The sequence below is a fragment of the Elephantulus edwardii genome, unplaced genomic scaffold, assembly GCF_000299155.1.
Source record: "Elephantulus edwardii isolate Elephantulus edwardi_28Jun2011 unplaced genomic scaffold, EleEdw1.0 scaffold00163, whole genome shotgun sequence".
NCBI lineage: Eukaryota > Metazoa > Chordata > Mammalia > Macroscelidea > Macroscelididae > Elephantulus > Elephantulus edwardii.
Window position 1 is genome coordinate 1,338,073 of NW_006399913.1, and position 27,667 is coordinate 1,365,739.

At 37.0% G+C, this 27,667-nt stretch overlaps 1 protein-coding gene across 2 annotated transcripts in view; it reads left to right on the forward strand.

The window, feature by feature from the left end:
• The window catches only part of GRM5 (glutamate receptor, metabotropic 5), a 655,562-nt gene that overhangs the window by 479,179 nt on the left and 148,716 nt on the right, over positions 1-27,667 (forward strand). For both annotated transcript variants that reach the window (XM_006895249.1, XM_006895250.1), the window contains exon 5: positions 23,327-23,573. In XM_006895249.1, the coding sequence (XP_006895311.1) occupies positions 23,327-23,573 (247 nt within the window). The remainder of the gene's footprint in view (positions 1-23,326; positions 23,574-27,667) is intronic.

Below are 27,667 nucleotides of genomic sequence, written 5' to 3' on the forward strand. Positions count from 1 at the left end.
TATATACCTTCCCTGACTTTAAACCGTATAGTATCCCTCTTTGTTCTGTTATAATAACTTCTTAGTGTATACACAGACATCACATGAGCACAACTAAATTTTTTCGAATCCTGGTTCTTCTCAGTGCCACACATGATTTATCACAATATGCATCACTGAATGTGTTTGTATAATCAATAAAAACAACTAAACATCCTTCTGGTATTCTCTACTTTCAGCCAAGATATATCTGACATCAGCAAGGACGTCCTTCATTCCACAAATTCTTCTGAATTCAGCTTGAATTTTTGGAAGTTCCTTCTTTATTTATTGCTCTGTTGTAATTGATAAGTGACTTCGAGTTGTAGGCAACTCATAGAGACCCTATGAACAAAAGACCTGAGTGCTTTTATAACTTCCGTCCTTTCTCCAGATTCATAAGGTTTCCGGAGGCAAGCTACTACAGAAGTGGATGCTACTCCTACTTCCAAGCTTGTTTTAATCGGGGAGCTCCACCAAACACTGTCCACCATGGGTAACAGTTATCACATTTGGTACATCAATGTCACAGTGTTCAGCATCACAGGAACCACAAGTTGCCTCTGTATAGCAAATAGAAAGACCAGTGCTCTACCCCTTAGAAGAATGTTTGACCAAAAACAATTAAAATCTCACCCAAGTAGCAGGGACAAAATCCAATACTACAGCAAGTAATAAATGCTGGGGAGGATATGGAGAGATAGGGCCACTCATACACAGTAGGTGGGATTGAAAAAGAGTTCAACCACTCTTGAAGGCACTTTGGCATTTCCTCAAAAGGCTGAAGAATGAAAGTACATATGACCCAGCTTTTCCACTACTAGAAATATACCCCAGGGCAAACAGGACTGAGATCTAAGGGGAGTTTTGTATGTTGATGTTCATAGCAGTGTTACTCAAAACTGCAACAAAATTCAAACAGGCCAAATACCTATTAACATACAAATGGACTGAGAAATTGTGCTACATGTGCATGATAGATTCACAGCAACCACGAGTTTCCTCTGTATAGCAAGTGGACAGACCAGGGATATATGACCTAGAAGAATGCTTCACCAAAAACAATTAAAAACAGGCCTGAGGGCCACGGATTAAAGTTACCCACCTTTGGCTTGATTGCAACACTTTCAGTACACTAGGCCAACTGATCTCTCTCTATGCTGCTGTTGTTCTAGCTGTTTAAAAATTATCTTCAGCTAAATTCCCTTGTTGTGATATTAGGTAACCATCTTCCAAATTTCATGCTATAGGTGAATGAACAGATGCAGGGCAACCATTAATATGTTGAAATACCTCAATTTTTATTCCATCTCTTTGATCCTTAGTTTTCATCAATGTCTTCATTGCAGCTTAGACTTCTTCCTTCAATACCATTAGGTTTTGATCTCATGATACCTCCTTAAATGATCTAGGGACTAATTCTTTTCAGAATAGTGACTATGCATATTCCTTCCATTTTCCTTCAATGCTTCATGTATCATTCAATATTTTACCCATAGAATCTTCAGTCTTGCATCTCAAGGCTTGAATAATTATTTTCTCTTCTTTCAGTTTTAGAAATGATAAGACTGTTCTCTTTTGTTTTGGCACTATATAACCCTAGACATTTGAATACAATGTTTTATGACTGTTATTCTTGATTAAATGGAGAATGCTGGTGGCTTGTTGTTTGTTTGATAGTCTTTTTCTCCAATGAGCAATAATCCAGATGAACTTGAAAGCACAGGTCAAACCTAATTCCAATATTAATTCAGGTTTCAGAACTTTTATAGTACTATTGGCATGTATTTCTCTTGTTGTTCATCAAGTGGTTGGTCTTGGCCCTAGGCCAGACCCATTCTGTAGTTCAGTCCTCAAAACTTCAGTATTCTGATTGATGTCAAACACAAGCCTGTACCCATTTAAGAGTAAATTTAGGAGTTCATATTTAATTCTATGTGATCATTTCCTGAGCTCTCTGCTCTGCAGCGTCTTTCTAACATTTCGCAGTCCTTGAAGCTTTAGTTTCCACCTCTGGCCAGCCCTTCCTGTTTCTGTCACTGGAATAAGAGCCAAGTATAGAGAATCTAGAGAAGGACAAAAAGCTATGAGGAATCTTCTGAGACTCCTGGGACATGGCTCAACTAGGTCATAAAAAATATTCCCATCATTAGAGTTTAGGTACCTTCCCAACTACGATTGTCTTTGCAATCAGCAACTGCTACCACCATCTCTGGAAGTTTGTGTGGGGCTTCAGAAGGAAGAAAACAAATAAAAACAAGATTTATACTACTCCATCAAGTAAGAAATAAAAGTTATTTCTCAGAATTTTTGGTCTGGGCCCAATATGCAGCTTTATATTAAACTGGAAAATGGAAAACAAAGATCTAGGAAATTGATGTATATTTCAGTGGCATTCCACATTCTGGTATCCTACAAGCTACCTGCTATCACTGAATTTACAGAGTCCCATAAGTAGCTGTTCTTTGCATCCTATCTTGGGTTTTCAGTGGCATTCAATAGGAATCACTGGGTGGGCTGTGCTTATTTTTATCTATTTAGACCAGATTTTGTTTTCGCACTGCTTTACCAAAACAAAATTGCCTGATGAAATGGATTGTTCTATCTGACACTTGCATTTCCTGTTCTAAATTGCTTTTATTGTTTAGCTTTGTTTAGTGCCATTTGACAGAGGAATGAAGGCCTCTAGGAAACTGATTTACTAATATAAAAACCAGCATTACTATTTGGTGTATTTTCCAAAGCAATGGCACCCTCTGAGACATTCTGTCATCCATCTGGCCTCATTTGTATACTCACTAGTGCCAATTATGTACAAGGTGCGGTGGTATATGCATCAGGGCTACATCTATGAACAATATGAAATCTTTATACTTGGAGATCCCACAGTTTGTTGGAAACTACTGACAGGTTATTGCCAGTGCTACAAGAGAACAAACCAATCCTTAAATCTAGAGTAGATTAGACGTGGAAAGAGGCAATTTCTAAAGCAAGCATGGAAGTAAAGAGCAGAGACTTAATTCTAACCTAAAGGAAGTTATACGAGTAATTCCAGGGTGTAGGTGAATCCTAGAAGACACACATAAGGTGGCCAGTAGAAAAGCTGAGGGAAAGTATGGTCTAGTGGTATGGAGTGAAATACACAATGCAAATGAGAAGAGTTTCTTGTGGGACTGTAATATATGTGGATATCTGGTACATGGAGTATAATGGGTCATTATAAAGAGATAAATAGAATTAAGTACAAGAAATGTCTTATATGTCAGGATCAACCATATAGAACATCATTTGCATATCAATTGAACTGAAGCCACTGAGTTGTTTCAATAGGAAACTAACAAAATCAATCCTGCTTTTTAGAAGTATCATTTTGTGTTTACATTGAAAAATGTATGGCAAGAGGGTAGATCTGTTAAGAGGCTGTCATACAAAAGTCTTACACAACTATAAACACTCTTATTGCAGTGTAGTGTGAATTAACTCATATCTAACCTACCAGTCATCTATATGCAGAACAAGTCATTTGGGAGGCTGGACTTTATGAGGAAGAATGTGCAGCAGGATGGGAGGCAGACTCATCAACAGCCTGTGCTATGCAGATGACACTATGCTTGCTGAAACTGAGGAGGACCTGAGATGCTTGCTGCAGAAAATCAAGAACGACAGCCTTCGATATGGATTGAAGCTCAGCATCAAGAAAACAAAAATTCTCAACATTAGGCCAATTTGCCGTATCATGATAGAGAAGAGATTAAGACTGTTAACAGCTTCAGCCGCTTGGCTCCACAATCAACACTCCTGGGACCAGTAGCCAGGAAATTGTATTGGGAAAGTCTGCCATAAGGGGGCTCTCCAAAGTACTGAGGAAGAATGATGGCAGTCTAGAGGCTAAGGTGTGCCTGATATAGGCCATCATCTTTGCATCTCCTTGCTATGCATCAGAGAGATGGACAATGACCAAGCATGACAGAGGAAAATCCAATGAGTTGTGGTGCTGGAGAAGAGTGTTTAACATACCAAGGATTGCAAGAAGACCATACACTTCTGTCCTGGAGTTGGCAAAACCATGCTGCTCCTTGGAGGCAAGGATTTTGAAGCTCCATCTCACATACTTTGGGCATATGGTCAGAAGAGACTAGTCCTTGGTGAAGGACCTCATGCTTGGAAAGTTGGAGGGACAGTACAGGAGAGGAAGACCTCAGATGAGATGGATTGACACAGTAATGAGTAACGTAAAGGGTGGGAGTAGATATGTTAGAGAGCGAGAAACTAGCTTATGCTAGGACAGTGTTCAGAACTATTGTATATAGTGTTGCAAGCAACTCAATGGCATATAACAGCAACCAAGCTGCAGATCACACAGGAAGAGATTGTCCATTGTTTTCCATGGAGTAGTTAGTGGACTCGAATAATTTGCCTTGCAGTCGGCTGCTCAATTCCTAACCCACTAAGACATCAGAGAACCTCCTAGTAAAAGATTAACTATTCAAAGGCATTTGATTGTGTGGATCATGACAAATTATGACAAACATTGAGGAGAATGGAAATTCTGGACACTTAATTTTGCTCATCTGAAACCTATACTTAGACCAAGAGGCTTTTTTCTTAATAGAGCAAGGGAACACTGCATGGTTTAAGACATTACTGCAGTCTTTCTCTATACCTATTCATAGGTATACAGAGCAAACAATTTGAGAAGTTGAACTTCTCAAGTATAGAAGAATATGACAGCAGGATTGAAGGGAAGATTGATGACAAGAACATTTATTATGCAGATGACACATCCTTGTTTGCTAAAACTGAGGAAAGCTGAAGCATTTGTCTTAGAAGATCAAAGACTGCTACCTTCAAAGTGGATTGCATCTCAACATCAAAAAGGTAAAAATCCTCAGCACTAGATCAATCGACATCATCATACTATATGGAGAAAAGATTGAATTTGTCAACAATTTCATCTTACTTGTATCCTCAATAAACACCCTTGTTACAAGTCAAGAAATCAAAAAATGTATCACATTGGGAAAAATCCACTGTCAGGGAACTCTGTATAGAGCTAAAGAAGAATTATGTCCTTTTACAGACTAATTTGCCCTTGATCCAAGCATGGCATCTGAAATTTAGACAATGAGTAAGGATGGCAGAAGAAGAACCTATAGGATTTAACAGTGGTGTTGGAGAAGAGGACTAAACATCCCATGGACTACTGAAAGAACAAACAAATCTGCTTCAGAACAATTGAACCCAGCATGTTCCTTGGAAGCAAGAATGGTGAAACTTCATCTCACATGGTTTGGACATGATAATAGGAGGGGAAAGTTCTTGAAGATGACCTTCATGCCTGGAAAGGTGGAGGGAAAACCTAAGAGAGAAAAACCTTCAAGGTGGTGACACAGTGACTGTAACAATGGGCCAAGTATATCAGAGATGGCAAGGATGGCACAAGACACAGCAAGGTTCAGATCCATTGGTAATAAAGTTACCTTGAGTTACAGCCAACTCAAGATCCAGTAAAAAAACAATGTATGTGAACTTCGTAAGTTAACCACTATAAGATAAACATTGTATTTAAAAATTTTATATTTAAAAAGTACATAATAACAGCAATAACATCATTTATGAGAGAATATTTATATGTTTATGTCACCAAATATACCCAAACTTACAGAAATATCACCAAGGATTGGTAAGGTTAATTGAATATCTCTGACAGGAATGACTGTCTCTGGTATTGTTATTAGGTGTCCTTGAGTTGATTATGACTTACAGCAATCCTTTGAACAATTGATATGAACCTAGCCCTATTCTGTGTCAGTCTCATGATCTCTGTCATGCCTAACTCCTCTGTGATAGTCACTAGTGAGAAGACATATATGGACAGAGAAAAGGTACGAGGAGATTTTTTATTTTGAAATCTTTTTGTACCTTTTGAATTTAATGCTGAGACCAAAAAATACCATTAATTGCACAACTCACTACCACCGAGTCAGAACTGACTCATAGCTGGCCTTCCACTGGGTTTCCTATGCTATCAATCAATAGCATGGAAGGACATCATCTATCATTCTCCCTCAGAGCAGCTGGTCAATTTGAACTACCGAGTTAGCAGCACAACTCCCCATGGATTAGGCCATTATTTTTCCCTACGTAGGAATTAATCAGTTACATAGGATTATGCATGTTAACAAATTCTGAAGATGATGAATACAGATAATAGCAGATAGGCTAAAAGAAAATCATCCTGGAAACACAGAAAAAGGCATAAAGTTGGACAAGATGTAAGATGAATTCATGTAATGATCATCAAGGTTGATGTTAGAGATGTTAAATTAGATGTAGATTTTGAATCAGTTGAATGTGCTGGTTAAGGACACAAACGCTGAAGGTTGACTATCTCTTTTTAAAATCTTGATAAACTGCAAGAAGTTACCCAATTTCCTTATGTTTCAATTCCCTCATAAAAATAGAAAAAAATATCTGAAGAAGACATTCCTAGGATGAATTGAGTCAGTATTTGTGTAGCACCTATAACAATATCTGGCACGATGTCAGTGTTAAAAATGTATAAAAATCCCTAGTGCTAACCATTATTATCTCTACTAGAAATTGATGCAAGAATCCTCATGTATAAAGTATCTGAAGCAAGGGAAAGAGCATCTTGTTCATTTTACAAGGCTGTTGTAGCAAAGTCCACAATTTAAGTGGTTTAAAAGAAGTGAAATGTCTTGTTACGTTTATACTTTTAAGCCTAAATTCAGGATGTCAGCAAAGTCATGTTCTCCCAAAAAGCTCTAGGAGAATTTCCTTTCTTGTACCTGTCATCTTCTATAGTGAACCACTAAGACTGAGTTAAAATCTACCCTATTCCACTGTGGCTTTATGCTACCTCAACTCATAGCATCTTCTAGCATATCTTTTCCACACATGGTCACATTCACAGGTATAACAGGTAGGACTTAAATATATCTTGTTATGACATTTAGACAAAGACGAGATCATTAACCACAAATCCTTACTGAACAATAGTTTAAAGTAATTACCAGGAACCCTTGATTCTAACATCTGTATTGGATTAAGTTAACCAACTCTTACATATGTGAATGCATCTCACCAGTCTACGCTATCCATACCTGTAGCCTAGGGTCTTGGTCAAGTAACCGATCTCTTATTTAGATTCCTCATCACTCACCAATCCATTCGCCCCATCTCTATGAATGGCACCCCTAACTATTCAGTTATTTAAAGTGAAAATGTAACATTATTCCTTGTTTGGGGCATAGGGAATGGTCACATGGATGTCGAGAGATCAGTAGCCCAAAATTAATTCCTACGATATGGAAATCAGATAAAAGTCCTTTCTCAGACAGCTTACAAATTCTGGTGTCAGACTTATTCTTATCACACTCTACCTCTCTCTTGGTTAAGGAGAGAATAATTTGATAATTATTTGATAGTTCACTATAATGGCCACACAGGCAACACTCATTGTTATGGAGTCAACCAGAAAAGAGATCAGGATCAGCAGTTCAGAATCAGTAAGTACATAAGCAAAGGAAAGACTCCATTTCTCAGTATAAATCTGCTCTCTCACCTATTGATCTCCTGAGGACAGGTTCTTCTCAGCAGCCAGACCTTAGCCCTGCTTGGGTCTGGCTCTGCCTACATAATGGAAGGGCTACAAAGTTCTCTGACCCTGTTAATTAGTGTCTACATACATCTAACTCTACCATGAAGCCTCCTATCCAAAGTCATTCAACTCTTATTCCATTTTGTTCATCATTCCCACTGTAGTTACCTTGCCGTGTATGCTGGGAAACTTATCACACCGTCTAAAGATGGTCTGGTACTGCTGCCACTTCTCTGCTACTATTTCTCAATTTCTCTGATGTTACAATGCTTTCCCTCTTTCTTGGGCCTAAGAGATTTTCTAGGGCCAAGAAATAAACAGATATGTTTTCAAGTAGGCAAAGCCAGAGTGCTTCTTAGAGGCAAGTATGACGAAGCTTCTCTCATGCTTTGGCCATGTTGCTGGAAGAGGGAATTCCTTGAAGTATATCCTGTTTGGAAAGGTCAGTTAGATGGATTGACACAGTTTCTCCACGAATGAGTTCTAGTGTGTCAGATTATGAAACTGGCACAGGATAGGGCAGGGTTCAGATCTGTTGTTTATAAGGTCGCTGTGAGTCATACTTAACTTGATACCTAACAACAAGGAGAGGTTTTCTGCAAAGTGATTCTATTTACAAAAGATGTCATTCATTCCTGGTTCTTTCTTGATAGTAATGAAACCCTTATTTTTTTTTCTTTTTTTCAGGGATAATCTTCCTTTAAGCTTATTGTGATTGAGAAGTTGACCACCTTCCTCATTAAGTTCGATAGTGTTGCCTGTGTGGCTATTACATTAAATTATCAAACCCAGTAGAGAAGTAGAGTGTGATAGGAGTATGTCTAAAATCAGAATATTACTATGATTATTATTATTATTAACATTGATAGTAAATTGTCTAATGCCTTTGATGGGGCATAAAACTCCTTATCCTCATAATCCTAACGAAATATAAGTCACAAGATCATACAGGACTAGATGGGTTATATTAAGTAATTCACTTTACCACATCCTTTATTCTTCTGTACCACTAACACTTTATATTCAAACATCTGTAAATCTTTTTACTTTCAAAATATTCAAATTCATACCTTGGACTGGGAAAAAATAATTTATATATATTCTAGGAGCTCTGGTGGCCTAGTGGCAAGAAGCTGTGCTGCAAGCCAGAAGGTTCTTGGTTTGAGGCCACCAGCTGCTCCGGGGGAAAAGGATTGGAAATCCCCTCCCCTATAACAAACTGCCTCTGAAAACCCACCAGAGCATCAGTTATGGGTCGGTTCAGACTCTGTGGTAAACAGCAACAACACAACATGTATTCCAGGACACTCTTTACTAAACTGTTTCCCTACACTCATGCTCATTCTCTTTTCCATATAACAAAGTACATTTTAAAACATGTAAATTAGATAATATATTTCTTAAAACATTCTAGTGACCTTCAGAGTCATAATATTAACCAATCTCTGTCCAGTTCTGTGACTTCATATCATACTTCTTATTTATTCTATTTTCATTTCCCTTTAATCCTGAAAGATCACATTAGACACATTTGCAGTAGCTAATATCTCTGCCTAGTAACATATTCCTAGATGCCTCTCTCCCTCTGTCATGACTACTGAATTCATCTTAAATGTCATCTCCTTAGAGATACAGTTCTTGAAAATTCTCTCTAAAATACATTTTATCCCAACACTCTAACTCATCAGCTTGCCTTAATTGTGTCATAACTTTTTTTTACTATTCAAAATCATTGTACATGGTTAGTGTTTCATCTCTGTCTCCATACTCTACACAGAAAGATCAGCTATTGTACCCTTTAAGGCCTGCCACAGTGCTCAATGTAAGTATGTAATAAAATTTAATGACTGTATTAATTTTCCATATGCTGTTTTCATGAGGCACAGGATACTGAATGAACTTGATGAAAGTAACCTTGCTTGTTAGTAGGTGATAGAACTGTGACTGTAAGCCTTTGTCTTCTTTTAGAATTTATATTTTCCTTTATTTTATGGTAGTCTTTGTAGTCAGGGTATACTTTTCAAGTCAAATACAACACTTCACTAATTCCCTCCTTTAGATAGATAGAGAGTTAGGGAGCAAGTAAAGGAGACAGAGATATAAGGTAGGAAAGATTCTTAATTTACTAGTATTCTTTGACATCAGCAAATAGTGAACCTTTTAATGTGTCTCACTTCCCCTCCAGAAGAATTCTGTGCTCCTTACTCTTCTCATATATAACAAAAAATAGCTTCAAGCTCATTGGTTTTTGTGAAAATTAAGCACTTAAAAGTTCTTATTCTATCAGCGTTCATTCATTATGGAGTTTTCTCCACTACCAAAAAATGATAGCTTCTCTCATGGACTAAGAAAGCTTGGAAAGATGTGGAATGATTTATATGGAAAGAAAAATTGAATTTCTCTAATTTGATCTCCTGAAGAATCATAAATGCTAACATAGATTAAGAAATCTTTCTTATAAAAAACACATGCCTCAAAATGAATTAGGGAGAGATTAAAAAGGTTAACCACCGTTCTTTTTCCCTTAGCAGTTTTTTGGGACTTCAAAATCCTTTCGAATTAGTAGATCACAAGGTAAAGCCATATCTAGGCATGTCTACAAGAGCTAAATGTTTCCCAGATGAGTCAGTTGTCCCCAGATGCCCAGCAACAAGCAATTAAACAAACTGCACATACATTTTCAAGATCTTTCTTTTGATCAGCAAGTTCTGCAGATCATTGAACCCACACCTTAGTCAGCTCTGTGTTGTAAGATGTAGTTGCCAGTACCATGAAGTAAATTCTGTCTCACAGTGACCACATGTAAAGAGTACAGCTATACCATTAGTTTTGTTTTCGAGGCTGTGGCTCTTTAGGAGGAGATAGCCAGGCCAGCCTTCTGAGGCACTTCTAGGTAGGTTCCAAGAACCAAATTTTCAACTAGCTGTTAAGTGTATAAACAGCTGGACCATCCAAGAACTCTTAGGCAGTTCTGACAGGCAACAGTTTAGGTAAACATAGCAATGTCTAAGAATAAGTCAAATCATGGTCCTAATTTTTTCCCCTAGTTTTATCTCTTAAATAGAGCAAGTAATGCCACTATACCATGTGTTTTAGCAAAGATTGCTTTTTCTCAAGAATAAAAATATTGTTAAGCAAGAAGAGAGGTCTGGTGGCCAAGTGGTGAGGTATTACATTGTCAGCCCAAGGACAAGTGGTTCAAATCTACCAACTGAAATGTGGAAGAAAGCTTAGCAATGTCTTTCTGTGAAATTTACAGCATATGAGGACATGCAGGAGAGTAGGCTAGGAGTTGCTTCTAATTTACCAACACACACCTAACAACATAGTACACTATATGTGACATTAGAAAATTTAAGCTATTTCTGATTTTTCCACTAGTTGTGTGACTTTGCAATATCTCCTTAACCCATCTAAACCACAGCTTATTTATCTAATTCCTGGTATGTATCTACCTGTCTTGCATAGTGATGCACATCACTAATACATAAATATTTTTTTGCAAAGTAGGGAGCTCTGGTGGCTTAATGGCAAGAAGCTGCATTACGATACCAAAGGCCTGAGGTTCAAGGTCACTTGCTGCTCTACAGGAGAAGGATGACAAACTCCTCCTGTAAATTAACTACCTCTGAAAATCCTGTTGGAGAGTCAGCTATTCTAGAGTATTCAACAATAATTTTGAAAAGTGTCAAACAAATGCAGATTGTCATTATCACCCTCATTTAATTTAGAGTTATGAAAATTTGTGAGTTTAACTTAGAACTGAAAAATCTACATTGCCTTGGTGTCATTTGCTAATAATCAGGAAGGGAGCCCAAACGCACATTTTCTGAGCGCTCAATAGGGTATCATGTTAGGGGAGACCTGTGATTTTACTTATTTCTCCAAAACCTTGACCACAAACATAATGGTTAGAGGTAAGCTAGTATGATTTACATTTTTACAGTGTTACTAATTAAGTTCCTTCCTTGTTCAGGAATCTATGATAGGTAGGCCAAACTTCATTATTCATCATTGTAGCAAGGGAAAGATTACTTTAAAATTATTTTTAGGCAGTGTAAGTAATTTGTCTATGCAGCACAGTCAGAAAAATTCTGCACTGGAATATAAGCTTAGATGTTAGTATTCAGTTAAAAAGAGGGAAAAAATATTCAACTATCGTCATGCACCGTATAACATCTGTATGGACAACATTCCACCACATAAACAACTATGATCTCATAAAGTTATAATAGAAGTCAGAAATCTCAAATAGAGAATAGGACATATTAAGTGCAATAGCTTCTCAAGTATAACAGTTGTATCTCTGTATTATTAAACATATGTGTGATAGCTTTATACACATGAAGTGTATATCCTAAAATGCAATTCACTTGTTGGCTAGTCAGAACAAATAGCTTACATTCTAGAGGATTTGAGACTGTTAATGGCATACAAGATTGTCTCTCTTGATGATCACAATAAATAAGTATGACAGGCTTATAAATAACCATGTGTTGTTGATAAGTGCCTTCGTGTTCCCTGCAACTCATAGCAACCATATGTGCAGCAGTCCTAAACCCTGCTGTATCCTCAACCAATCTCACAGTCTCAGACACACCTACCCACATTCTCCCAGTCACTGAATCAATAAACCTCATAGAGGGACTTCATCTCCTGCACTCTCCCTCCACCTTCCCAAGCATGATGTCATTCTCCAAGGACTGGTCCCTACTTGCATCATGTCCAAAGTATGTCAGATGAAGCTTTAGAATTCTTATCTCTAAGGAGCAGCCTAGTTTAACCCTCTTTAGGATGAATCTGTTTGTTTTCTTAGCAATCCATGGTATATTCAATACTCCTCTCCAACACCACAGCCCAAAGGCATCAATTCCCCTTCTATCCTCCCTAGTCATTGTCTAGCTCCCTGACACATAGCACGTGATTACAAAGACCACGGCCTGTATCAGTTGCATCTTAGTCTCCAGAATGACATAGTTACTTTTCAATACTTTGGAGAGGTTCCTAACAGCAAATTTTGTCATCACAATAAGTCTCTTCATTTCCTGGTTGCTGGTGCCAATAGTGTAGATTGTGGAGACAAGAAAACTAAAGCTGTGAACAATCTCATACTCTTCACCATCCATCCTGCTGCTGCCTATTGGCCCAGTGGTGAGAATCTTTGTCTTCTTGATATTGAACCTCAATTTATATTGAAGGCTTCAGTCCTTGCCCATATGCAACAAACGCTTCAGGTCCTCCTCAGTTTCAGCGAGCAGAATTGTGTCATCTGCATAACACAGACTGTTGATGAATCTTCCTCCATTTCTGATGTCACTCCTCTGATCATACAGCCCAACCTCCCAGATAATCTGTTCTGCATATAGGTTGAAAACGTATGGAGATAGGACACATCTCTGGCATACACCCTTTCCAATTTTGAACCATGCAGTATTTCATTGCTCTGTTCTGGTGACTGCCTCTTGGTCCAAGTAAGGTTTTTCATTAGCATGATCAAGTGTTCTAGGATTCTCATTCTTCTCAGAGTCAGCCACAGTTTGTTGTGATCCACACAGTGAAACGCCTTTACATAATCAATGAAACATAGATAGACATTCCTCTGGTACTCCCTGCTTCCAGCCAAGATCCATCTAACATTAGTTAAAATATTCCTAGTACCATGACCCCTTCTAAATCCAGGTAGTTCTCTGTCGACGTCTAGTTCTAGTTGTTTTTGGATGATCTTCAGCAGAATATTGCTTGTGTGTGATAATGATACTGTTCAAGAATTTTCACACTCTATTGGATCAGCTTTCTTTGGAATGGGAACAAATATAAGTCTCTTCCAATCAGTTGGCCAAATGGTTTTCCTCCAGATTTCTTCACACAAATTGGTGAGTATATCTAGGGCAGCATCTGTTAATTGAAATAACCATACTATCTAAAAAAATCAGTCTGGGAAGATGAATGTGGAGCAGCCAGATTCTGCTAATATATGTTTTCTGGTTTTTGGTTGAGACTTGGATGTGGCTGTTGCTTCAAACTGGGTGTGAGCAGATTAGATTTGGTTTATTTGAAAAGACATTTGGGCCCCAGGGCCTGTGGCCCTTGGGCCTGGTTTTTATTGTTTTCAGTCAAACATTCTTCTAAGTAGTATAGCATTGGTCTGTCAATTTGCTGACAAAGACAACTCTATGGGCGCTGTGAGTGTAAACACTGTGACACTGATGTGTCAAATACAAGGGTTACCCAGGGTAGACAGTGTTTAACGGAGCTCCTAAATTTAAACAAGCTTGGAAGCAGGAGTGGCTTCCATTTCCAAAATAGTTTGTCTCCAGAAATTCTATGAACTTAAAGAAAAGATGAAAGCTTCTCATCTTCAAGACTTTTGTTCTTATGGTCACTATGAGTCATCTATGACTCAACAGCTCTTAACAACAACAACAATCTAAAAAATTAACAAAATAGTGTGTATAATTCGACTTGTAGGAAGCAACATCTACTATTACATATAGGACATCTCTTTTTAGAAAAATTTATTTTAATGAAAGTTTATAGAGACTTTGGATTTCCATCCATTCATTGTTGGACACTTTCCTCCCTGTCCACCCCTCTCCCCACTCTGTTTTCCTCTTTGAAAAGTAAAAAAAAATAAATAAAAAATAAAAATAAATTATTTCATTGTTATACAATCACCTCACCCCCCCTCCCCAAGTCCACTCCACTATGCAGCTTTCATTCTGGACTCCTGTCATCACAATAATACTTAATCATATATTCCTCCTAAACAGTTCTCTCCCTCATCCATGCAGTATACATTATTTATCACCTTCTTTGTTTGCTCCCCAAATCCGATGTCAGTCCCACTTTACAACAGTGGCACTGTGCAGTATTTGTCCTTTGGTGACTGAAATATTTCACTCAGCATAATATCCTCCAGTATCACCTGTTTTGTATAATATTTCATGAGTTCCTTGTTTTTCAACACAGCATTGTGTACATCCACAGATTCTCTAACCATTTGTTTGTTGATGGGCACTTGGGTTGTTTCCAACTCTTTACTATTGTGAACAAAGCTGCAATAAATATGGGTGAGTATATATCTGCTTAGGTGGCAGTTCTGTTTTCTTTGAAGTATATTCCCTGTATTGGAATTCATGAGTCAAATGGTATTTCTATTTCCAACTTTTTTAGAAAGTGCCATACTGTCTTCCATAGTGGTTGCACCATTTTACACTCTCACCAACAGTGAATAAGGGTTCCAGTTTCCCCACAACCTTGCCAGTATTTGTTGTTTACTGTTTTGCTAAATTTGCTATTCTTACTGGGATAAGATGATATCTCATAGTTGTTTCGGTATTACACATCTCTTACATGTTGTACTTTTATTTCTCTGTTTAAAAGTCTTTCAAAAATACTACAGTGAAGTGTGTCATGGTTCCAAATACAGCAAAACCAGAATGAGTTATAACTATAGGAGTAAGCAAAGGCGAAGTAAAGATATATAAGAGAAACAAAAAGTAATTAAACAGTCCAAAGCTGGGCAGTCAGTTAATTCAAATGCTTATAATTTAAGCATGTTGCACTTGACAATCATGAAAATCTTCAAAAACAGACAATGGCTCCAAGCTACTTTGCAAACAAACACATTTTACAATTTCTTTCTCCTCACAGACTTTATTATTAATTTTTTCACATCTCAGTAGGCACTGCTGGAAATCTACTCTTCTAGTTACTCAAATACTGATAAAAAATTAGCTCCACTGAACTATACAAACTTACGAAAACCCAAGAAGGAAACATATTGGTATAGAGATATTGTTAATTCTATGAATTGAGACCATATATAGAAGCTATTCCCTCTCAGCATGCTAAAACTGACTGCTAAGGCATGAAGGTTGTTGAAATAGTGAAAGGGGATAAAAAGCAGCACTGGACAATATGCTGTTTAAACAATATCTGAATCATGCAGTGTCCTGTTTCACAAAACCTATCATAAAGGTGTGCATCTGAGTACTGGACAATGAATAAGGATGACAGAAAAAGAATTGACACTTTTGAGCTGTGGTGTTAGAGAAGAGCACTGAACATCTCATGGATGGCCAAGAGAATGAATAAATATGTCTTGGAGAAGGTGCAGCTGGAGAGTTCTTTAGAGGCAATAATGATGAGTCTTCACCTCAAATACTTGGACATGTTGCTAGAAGGTGCTATTCCTTGGAGAAGGACATGATGTTGGGAAGGGTGGAGGGTCAATGAAGGAGATAAGATCTTCAATCAGGTAGACCAATATGATGACTGCTGCAGTGGGGGCTTTTGTGTGTCAGGAAATATGAAGATGGCCCAGGATAGAACAGGGTTCAGATCTTTTGTTCATAGGGTCACTAAGAGTTGTACAAGACACAATGGTACCTAGCAACAACATGGAAGTTGAAGAGCCCTGGTTAAGCAGTTACTAAAGCCCCCTACTGCTAACCAAAATTCTGGTAGTTTGAACCCATCATCCACTTCAACTCAAACATATTACCATCAAATTGGAACTGGCTCAAAGAGCCTGTAGCTTTTCTGAGGCTATAAGTCACATGAGAGGAGAGTGCCAGTCTTTCTCTGGCTCAGCAGCTAGTGAATTTGAGCTACTTGTCTTTGTGTTGGGTGTGTAATTCCATTTTCAGTATGCCACCAGAGTTCTCAAACAGGAGAAATAAATGACAGTGATGCAATAAACATTTTACGGTCTTTAAAATCCTATGGTGCAGTTTTATTTTGTTGCCCCTTATTCATCCAGTATTATCTACTTTCAGTCACATTCCATGTGACATCAGCAGTGATATCACTTGTGTCATACCCTCTTCTTCTGAATTCACCTTGAATTTCTGGCAGAAATTGCCAGAAAAAAAATTTACTTGTGTTTATTGTCTATGAAAAAGAATTTACTGTGTGGATCGTAACAAATTATGGATAACATTGAGAAAACCTTGAATTCAAGAATACTTAATTGTACTCATATGAAAGCTTGATCCATAGATCAAGACACAATTGTCCAAAAGGAACAAAGGAATACTATATAGTTTAAAATTTAAAAAAAAAAGGGTGAGTCAGCATTGTATCCCTCGTTTAATCCATGTGCTGAGTAAATATTTTGAGAAGACTGGCTAATATGAAGAAGAATGTGGCATCATTGAAGAAACCCTCAGTAACAACCTGCATTATGCAAATGGCATAGCTTTGATTTTCAGAAAGATAAGAAGACACTTATTGCAGAAGGTAAAAAAAAAAAAAAAAAAACAACTCTACAGCCTTTAGTACAGATTACATCTCAGCAAAAACTTCATCACTGTACCAACAGGGAACAGCATGATACATAGAAAAAAGTTTGAAATTGTCAACTATTTCATTTTACCCAGCTCCACAATCAACACTCACAGTAACAGTAGTCAAGAAATCAAAGGAGGTATTACATTGGGGAAAGAGGATGTTGATGACCACTCCAAAGTCCTAAAGAACAAAGAGAAAAACTTACATACTGAAGTGAGGTTGATACAATCCATAATGGTTTCAATTGCTGCCTATGCATCTGAAATGTTGACACTGAATAGGGATGACAGAAAAAGAACTGATGCTTTTGAACATAGTGCAGTGATGAGTATTGAACATACAGAATCCCAAAAGAACAACCAAATCTATCTTGAAGGAAATGCAATGAGCGTGCTCCTTAGAGGCAGGGAGGGTGAAAATATGACTCACTCACTTTGAACATATTTTCAGAACGAACCATTTTCTGAGAAGAGACATCCTTTCGAGTAAGGTAAAGGGTCAGTGAAGTAGGGGAAGACTCAATGGGACACATTGGCACAGTGACTACCACAATGGGCATGAGCATGATTGATCGTAAAGATGGATCTGTTGTTCAGAGGGTTTCTATTAGTCATAGTAGACTTCATGGCACCTTACACCACCATCACACTATTCACGGCAGTATGGGATGGATTGACTCAGTGACTGGATTAATGGATATAGGTGTGTCAGAGACAATAACATTGGCTCAAGATAAAGCCGGGTTCAGAGCTGTTGTACATAGGGTTGCGATGAGTTGCAAGCAACTCAATGGCAAATGACAACAAAACAACATACAAGCAGTCATGATTAAATTTAAGTACATAACTTGGGTTTTAATAAGGCTAAGCACAGTCTTGAAAAGCTCCATATTTTTTTGTTCTAGTAATAGAATCAATGAAGTGATTCTTCCTTCTTTGTTATTGTTGTTAGGTACTATCAGATCAGCTTGAACTCATAGCAACCTCATGTACAGTTGAATGAAATCCTGCCCAATTCTTCAGCATCTTCATAAGTTTTGCTGTTTGTTTTTTTAATGTTTTATTTGTGTTTCTAATAAGTTTACAGAAAAGTTGGATTTTCCTTAATTTATTGTTGTACATTTAATTCTTCCTGTTTTTAAGTCCAGTATTGCAGCTATTGTGCCAATCATCTCATTGAGACTCTTCCTTTCTTTCACTGACCCTACAAAGTATAGGGTCCTTCTCCAGGGACTGAAACTTCCCGATAATATACCTAAAGTTTGTAAGTCATCATCTCACTACTCTTATTCTCCCTTTTTATAATTTTTGCATTGATTTGTATACAAGTATTCATCTGCATTGTGTTTTATGTAGTCAATTACTTCCCTTGCATCACCCTGTCCTATCAGCTCTCTAGTGCACCTTGCCTATTCCTCCATCTCCCAAGCAGTCCATTAATGTCTGCTGTCCTAGTGAATTTTTTCCCTTCTTCCTCTAAGAACAAGGACTCTGGTTGTGTTTCTTTTCAGGCATATCTGGCTTTTTGGCAGTCCAGGGCACATTCACTATTCTTTGACAACATACCAATACAAAAGTGTGAGTTCTTTGGACCTTCTTATTCATTCTACAACTTTCATATGCACATAAAACAACTAAAATATGATGGCTTGGTTAGATACACCTAAATTGTTAAACTAATATCTTTGTTCTTTATTGCTTTAAAGAAGTTCAAGTTAGCAGATTTGCCTAGTGGAATATGTCCCTTAATTTCTTGACTGCTACTTCTATGCATGTTGATTGTATGTCCAAGTAAATGAAGTAATTGACAATGTGTTGTTTACTGGTCTAGTTGTGAGGATTTTGCTTTCCTTGATGATAAAATATCATCCAAAATGTTATAGTTTTTTATTTTCTTCACTACATTTTCCAAATCCTCTTCACTTTTAGCAAGAAGGTTGAATAATCGCCTTTAAGCCTGATTCTCCATATAGGAGTGTCCTCTCTGCCCCATCGAAGGAGTTGAACGTTACTATAGACAGAATAATTTCAAATTTCCTTTCTCTGTGTATGCCCAGACAATTACAGGATGGTGGAGAGACATCTTGGGGACATACAGAGAAAATGAGAAGAAATTTAGACTTGCTTTTCTAAATTTCTTATGTGAAATTATTGTGGATTTTGAGAAATATTTGTTCTTGGGGCCTTAAAAATGAATACATTCAAATTATTAAGATAAAGGAAGCACCAATGAGATAGTGTTTACATTAATTTAAGTAATACTTACTCTAAAAAAAGAAATATTGAGGAACTTCTATATGCCAGAGAATATTCTAAATAGTGAGAGAGGAACTGTAAACAAAACAAAAAAGAGAAATCCCTCATCTAGCCTGTGTTTTAGTAGAAGATGAGCTATAAATAAGGGGGGAAAAACCCACAAAAAAGTGTGATACATAATACTGGATGTTGCTGCATATCAGTCGAAGTATACACCATGGTATGTTAAACTGCTTAGACACACAGTGCAATGCATACAAAAGCGAGTAATAAAAGTGTATATTAGATGATGGTATGTATAAAAGTCATTTAAAGAGTCACTGTGTGTGTGTGTGTGTAGGAACGGAGTGAAGGTGTAATTTAGACTGTGTCCAGAGAAGACTTCACAGAGAGAATGATAAAATAATGGAGGTTTCAAATATTTCTGAGGCAGTTCTGATTAGAAGAAATAGCAGTTACAAGGGAAGGAGCACACTTGCATGTTTCAGAATTGCTCAGTGAAGGGTCAGTAGCTAAAGGATGATTATTTATATGAAGACAAGTAGAGATTCAGCTAAAAAAAATAAGAGGAGGATGAGTGCTATAAAAGGACCCTGAATATTCTTGTAGAACTTCTATTTTTCCTCTCAATAAGAAGGGAGCCAAAAAGTCTGCAGCAGAGCAAACTATACTGGACTTCTGATGTCTCAGTGGTTAAAAGGATAGTCCGTTAACCAAAAGGTTAGGTGTTTGAATTTATTAACTGCTCTATAGAAGATATAATTGTCCATTTCCCTAAAGATACAGAGTCTTGAAAACCCTATAGGCAAGTTCTATGCAGTTGCTATCATTTGGAATGCATAACAATGCATTTAGCTTTAGTCTATTTGGATAAAGAGACTGAAATGAGGAGAAAGATTAAAACCAATGGCAACAAGGTGCCTGTTACAAAGTTACTGTAATTTATGCAGGAAATGATGTATCTTAAAAATTGTAGGAATAGCTTGCTATCAGTGGCTTACTTTAAATATAGATCAAATTAGAGCTATTATGGTATGAAGGAAGGAAAGCAATCAAGAGTGTGTCCAAAGGATGTAAACAACTGTTGCCATTATTGTGAGATCATTTTTATGAATCTTTTTACCTCCAGTCCTATAGTCTCACACTTCAGTGGATACTCTGCTCTATATAAAAGCACAGAAGCCCTAAGGTGATCTAAAGCATCCTACAGCTCTCTCCCCCCTCATTTCTCACTATTGCTCCACTCCCCATGGCAGTCTTTTTAAATTTTCCCAAATGCGTTCTACTATTATCTGTGTGAGTGCAAACCTAAAGATTGTTGATGTGAATCCACCTGTCACTCTGCAGGGAAAAACACCTGACATTCTTCCGCAATGCAGATTTCAGCTTAAAAATCCTTAAGAGGCAAATCTACATGGTGACTATGGGTAGGAAGTGACTAACTGGTACATAACAACCCTTGGAAATCTTTGAACAAACTGTAAGAATCTTGCCCTATCCTGTGTTATCATTATGATATCTACCATGCTCAGGCCCATTATTACAGTCTTTGTATCAATCTATCTCATTGAAGATCTCTCTCACACTCTGTACATTTCCTAGCATGAAGTCTTTAGAGAGTGGCCCATCCTAACAACATGGCCAAGATATATGATGAAGTTTCATCATACTTGCCTCTAAGCAGCACTCTGATTACACTTTCTCCTAAACTGATTTGTTTGTTCTGTGGGAAATCCGTAGGATGTTCAGTACTCTTCTCAGCCCCTACTTCAAAGGCATCAATTTTTCTTCTACATTCCTTATTCTTTTTCTAAGTTTTAGATGCATAGGAAGCATGTGAAACAAACTATTACTTGGATCATACGTACCTTAGTCTTTAAGATGACATTCCTGCTCTTTAGCACTTTGACAACAGACTTCCCCAATGTTTGACTGATATTACCATGATGTTGCTTGTCAATCCTAGTAAAATGAATTTTGCTAACTTCAAACTTCGCTCCATTTCTCATAATGCTGCTTACTGAGTAGTCTTGGATTTACACGAAATTGTACAAAGAGTACATATTACTCTACCCACCCCTGAACACTATCCCCAAAAACTATTAACATCTTACATTAGTGTAGTGCATTTGTTACAACTGATGAACTAGTGTTTATACATTACTTTAAAGTCTATTAATTACATTAGAAATCACTCTGTGTTGCACAGTTCTTTGGATCTTGACAATATGTACAATAATGTATCCACTGTTAAGGGCTTCAAACTTACTCTGTAAGTTCTTAAGATCCCCTGTGATTCTCCATTTTATCCTTCTCTTCTTCACCTTGAACTCCTGCAGTGACTGATATTTCCTTTTCCAGAACATCTTATAATTGAAGTCATGCAGTATAAAACCATCACAGACTGTCTTCTTTCACTTACAAACTACATTAAGTTTATCTATGCAGTTTCCTGGCTTGATAGAACATTTCCTTTTATTACTGAATAATTCTCTACTGTATGGATCTACTACCATTTAGCTATTCACTTCTTTATTTGCTTCTTAGTTTCTTCCTGTTTTTTATAATTATAAATGAAACTACCTTAAAAATTCATGGCAGGTTTCCATGAGGGCATATGTTTGCAACTCATGTGGGTAGATAGCTGGGATCATGTTAAAAACTTTTGTTTTGCAAGGAAATGCTTAACTATCTTCTGGAGTTGTTACATTTCTTTCAGTTTGCCCTCCACTTATTTAGCTAATTGATACTTAACAAAAATGCTCCGTTTTAATGAAGTCTTATGGAAAGCTTTCCACAACTCCCAAAGTCCCAGTATGATGTCCTCCCTATTCACACTTGGCTCAGAATTTTTCAACATTTATCTACTTAAATGCAAACTAGTCCTCTAGGCACTAATTTAGAGCACGAATCATGTCTATTTTGTTCAGCATTGTAGCCCATCACTCCAAGCATGTGTTAAACTGTCAAAATTAAGACACTTAGTTTTTATTTGTCAAATTATCCATCAGGCTATTTCTTTAGTAAAACATTCCCAAATACTTTACATTTTGCAAGAAATCATACCTCCCTTTGAAGTTCATATTTTACATCTTAGTGTGGCTACAAAACTTACCTGTTATCAAATGACTATTAAGGACAAACCCATGGCCATTTCATTACTTTCTCAGATTATCAACATATCAATCAATAAATTTTAATTAAATTAGTTAACTAATTTTAAATATTAAAGCACGTTTAAAAATATTAATTAGACTATATTTTGGTATGGGAAATACTCTAAATAGATAAGTTGAGACCAAATACTGAAGAGACTAGTTTACTTACGAGGATTTTATAGTGTGAAAATGAACTCATTGAATATGCTTTTAAAACCAAAGAATTGTAGATCAGAGCAATGAGAAATTATTTGATGTTAAAACACATTTTCTCAGGCATAAATTCACTCCCATCCATATCTATACCCAGAGTATAATGAATCTTCTACTAAGAATTCTGGTCTATCTTCAAAGATGCCATGGAAAACTTTAATATAAAAGACAGTTATTAGAGATTAGTATTGCCACACCTGCTCTTTTGATGTTGCCATTTGGTGTCCATAGCAGCATTATTCACCATTGCAAGTACATGGAAACAGCCCAAATGTCTAGCAACAAACTAATGAATTGAGAAATTACGGTACATTCACATAATTGAATACTATGCAGCATCCAGGACCAATAATTTTGTAAATTATTACCTAACATGGGAGGGACTGGAGAGCAATATGTTGAGTGAACTAGCTCAGTCCCATAGAGACAAATATTGCACAAAACCATTATTGTCGAATGAGTCTAAGGATCCAAGGAGGGGTGAAGGAGGGTGGAAGCGAGGATTAATTATAGAGTTGTACAATTTAATGGGTGGGGGTGAGGGAAATTGAAAGAATCTTTTCTTGAAAACAATGTATTTGAATTTTGTAAATAAATTAGCATTAAAAAAAGACAATTATTGTGCATACTGTATATCAGAATTTTGTATAACTATTGTTCTATGATAAAGTGGTCCATGGTATGGTCTATTACCTAAGGTCCATGTAGGTTTAGCGACAGCAGAATCAAATCTTAATATTAATCCCTCATTTGTTTTCCAACAGGTTCTTTGACCCTGAGAACACATCATGTTCAAGATTCCAAAATGGGATTTGTGATCAATGCAATCTACTCTATGGCCTATGGACTTCACAATATGCAGATGTCCCTTTGCCCAGGCTATGCGGGCCTCTGTGATGCAATGAAACCAATTGATGGGAGGAAACTTTTGGACTCCCTGATGAAAACCAATTTTACTGGTGTTTCTGGAGATATGATCCTATTTGATGAGAATGGAGACTCACCAGGAAGGTATTGATATAATTCTCCTATAGACAATAGAACATGAACAGTAATCACCTCTTGATCAAAAGTCACACATTTTTATCTTTGGTGGTAGTCTAGAAGTCCTGCTTGAGTAAGATGGTATCACAAAGTAAGCAAAGACAAAAAGACCCAATTTCTTAGAGTGAGGGAAAGTGTTAATGGAAATAACCAAATGTGGTAAGGCAATCACTGTCACAAACCAGACTTAAAAGCATAGGCCTCATGATATAAGCATCAAAAAATAGCTCCTTAGTTTTACCATATGTGATTTCCAGGTTACTCTGATATTCTTTTTTACCCCCTCTCCTTTGTGGGACTGAAGACTATTCTGAGACAAGAGCAATGACATTCTATTAATACAAAATAGTGTCATTGATGTTCCGTCAAGTTGCCTGCAACTCACAGTGAACCTATGTACAATAACTGTGAAGCCTGCCCTGTCCTCAGCCAGTCTCACTGACTCTGACACACTTACTCCCATTGTCCCAGTTACTGTATCAATCCATTTCTTCTGGAGTCTTCCTTTCCTGTCCCTCTCCACTTCCAAGCATGATGTCCTTCTTTAATCCTGGCCATGTGTTCAAAGTATGTTAGATGGGGCTTCAAAACCCTAGCCTCTAAGGTAGAACTTGGTTTCAGCCACTTGAAGACAGACTCATTTGTTTTTTTTTAGTAGTCCATGGTATATTCAAGACTCTCAAAGGCATCATTTCTTCTTCTGTCATCCTTAGTCACCATCTAGCTACCTGATGCATACCAAGTAATTATGAAGACCATCATTTGGATTAGGCATGCCTTAGTCTCTAGATTGATATCATTGCTTCTCAATACTCTGGAGAGGTCCCTGACAGCAGGTGTTCCCAGTGCAATTTGTCTTTTGATTTCCTGACTTGCTGATGCCAAGAGTGTTGATTGTGGAGCCAAGCAAGCTGTAAATTTTTAACAAACTCAATCTCTTCTCCATCTATCATGGTGCTGCCAATTGGCCTAGTAGTTAGAATCTTTGTATTCTTGATGTTTAGCTTCAATCTATATTGAAGTCTATAGTCCTGGACCTTGCGCAGCAAGCACTTTAGGTCCTATTCAGTTTCAGCAAGCAAGATTATATCATATGTGTAATGTAGGTTGTTGATGAGTCTTCCTCCAATCCTGATGTCACTTCCTCTTTAAAAAGTCCAGCCTTTTTAATGATTTGTTCTGCATATAGATTGAAAATGTATGGAGACATGATGCACTCTTTTCCTGATTTTGAACCATGCAATGTTTCCTTGCTTTGTTCTGAAGTCTGCTTCCTAGTCCAAGCATAGGTTTCACATGAGCACAAGCAAGTGCTCTGGGATTCTCATTCTCCTCAAGATTAGCCACAATTTGTTGTGATCCACACAGTTAAATGCCTTTGCATAGTCAATGAAGCACAGGTAGACATTCCTCTGGTACTCTCTGCTTTCAGCCAAAACTCATCTGACATTGGTGATAATGTCTCTAGTGCCACAACGTCTTCTAAACCCAGCTTGTAAACTAGATTTAGTTACTAGATTTTGTTTTACTTATCAACTCACTTCACCCTCTGCTGTTAAGTCAATTCCAACTCAGAACAGTCAGAAGCTGTAACATTTTTCTATGGAGAGACTTCTTATCCTTCTTTGATTGAACAACTGATGGATTTGAACCACTGGCTTTTCTATTAAGAGCATAACATATAATGTATTCTACCAACAGAGCTCCTTGTTCTTCCTACAGTAAGAAATGCTGTTTTATTTTATTAACTGTCAGCTAGAGCACTTTTTTCTTGTTAGGGACTAAATTGCCCTTTTCTCTGAAATTTCAATTTAATTATTTATAGAAAAGAGTCTGAGAAAAAATGAACTTACTTATAATTATAGGTCAGCCTCTAGGGAAGTAGGCAGATACCTAGAAACTTAATATTCATATCTACCTCAGAGTCCAAATTCCTGTGTATCTCCACAGATGAGACTTTTAATTCATAAAAGATAATGCCATTAAAGAAATTCCTGAGCTGTAGCAGGACTAAGTCTAAAACTGTCATACATAAGAACAGAATACTCTGGCTTCCCATAATGAAACCCGAGTGCTATTCTATTACAATTTCGGATGGGCAATTATCATTCCTCACTTAAGCTGAACTGCTTAGAGATGGTATCTGTATACTGTTGACAGTTTACCCCATAAAAGTAGGGTCCCGTGAGTCTCTCCAGTACATTCTAAGTGCTTATATAACCTATTAACAATGGTAACTAAGGGAACTTGTGTATTTATGTGGTGATCTGGAGGTCCCTAATACAATTTGTACCATGTTGCATGCTGGACTTTTAAGTGTCAGTTTCAGATCTTACAGCCCAGATAAGAAAGGGATGTTTTCTCTACTATAGTGGCTTGATGTGTCTTGCTAGAATCATGCCATTCACCAAGATAAGATGATTTTTCACATGTACCTTTCTACTGTTGGCCTTTTCAATGTATGCATGAAAATACAACTATTTTCTTGGGTCCAAAGAAAATATTGTGTTTGTTTTAAGGCTTCTGGAGGTAAAATGAATAAACTGTATTTAGGCTTAAAACAAGCTTCTGATTTCTGCACAAAGTATGATAAACAGACCATGAAAATGATCTGTTTTCACCTGCTAATTTTCCTGGAGAGAAAGCAGAGTCCTAGAGAAAAAGAAAGCAATGAGTCCAAGGTCCATTATCAAAGAGAAAAAAATTTACATTTAAGATGGTCTTTGTGGCTACTACAAAGTTATTTTATTACTAGTTCTCAGTAAAGTTTTTGGGGAAAAAAATAGGAGAGACTAAAGAAGATGGATTACACACACCCATGAACAGTAATGAGAAGTTTCAAGAGCAGAGAAATGCTGAAATGAGAGAAATATAGGCAAAAAGTACAATAAAATCAGAACCAGAAGAGAAGGAGCTGAAGATAGTTGCACTCGTGTCATTAGTCGAAAGACACTAATCTTCACTTTGAACCTCATTCAAATTAGATTGTTGCCCAGGGCATTATTTAAAAACAAACAAACAACAACAAAACAACGAACCAAAACACAAACAAAAAAACCTCAAAAACCAGTATAGATGAGTGACAGGATAATATACATATGCAAAAAAAAAGACCTGTTAATACCACTATCATTCAAATTTATGTGGCTACAACCAGAGCCAAAGAGGGGGAAATAGATGATTTCTATCACCTGCTACAGTCAGAAATCTATTGAATATATAACCAAGATATTTTAATAATAATGGGTGATGGAAATGCAAAAATTGGGAATCAGAAAGAAGGATCAGTAGTCAGAAAATATGGAGTTGCTGACAGATATGAGGCTGGAGATAGAATGATAGAATTCTGTAAAATCAATGATTTATTCATAACAAATACCTTTGTAAGAGAAACAAATGCAGACTATACATATGGATTTCACCTAATGGGATGCAAAGGAATCAGATTGATTGCATCTGTGGAAGAAACTGTTGGAGAAGTTCAATATCGGCAGTAAAAACTAGGCCAGGTTCTTATTGTGGAGCAGACCATCAACTGCTTATATGCAAGTTCAAATTGAAACTAAAGAAGGTTAAATTATATCCATAGGAATTAAAATTTGGCATTGAGTCTATCTCCTATGAATTTAAAAACCAACTCAGGAATAGGTTTGAGGACTTGAATACAAATGAATGAAGACCGGATAAGCTGTGGAAAATATCAAAAATATAGTTCATGAAGAATGCAAAAAGTCATTACTAAGAAGGAAGAAGAAAAGACCAAAATGGATGTCAGAAGAGACTTTGAATATTGCACTGGAGTGCCAAGAAGCGAAAGCAAAGGGAAGAAATCAAGATGTGAAGGAACTGAAGATTTCAAAGGACTGCTTGGGAAGACGAGGCAAAATATAATAATGAAATGTGCAAGGAGGTGGAATCAGAAAATCAAAAGGGCCAATCTCACTCCTTAAGCTGAAAGAAATTAATAAATTCAAGCCATGAGTTGCAGTGCTTAAGGATGCTATGGGCAGAATACTGAATGATTCAAATAGCATTAAAAACAGATAGAGGGAGTATACAGA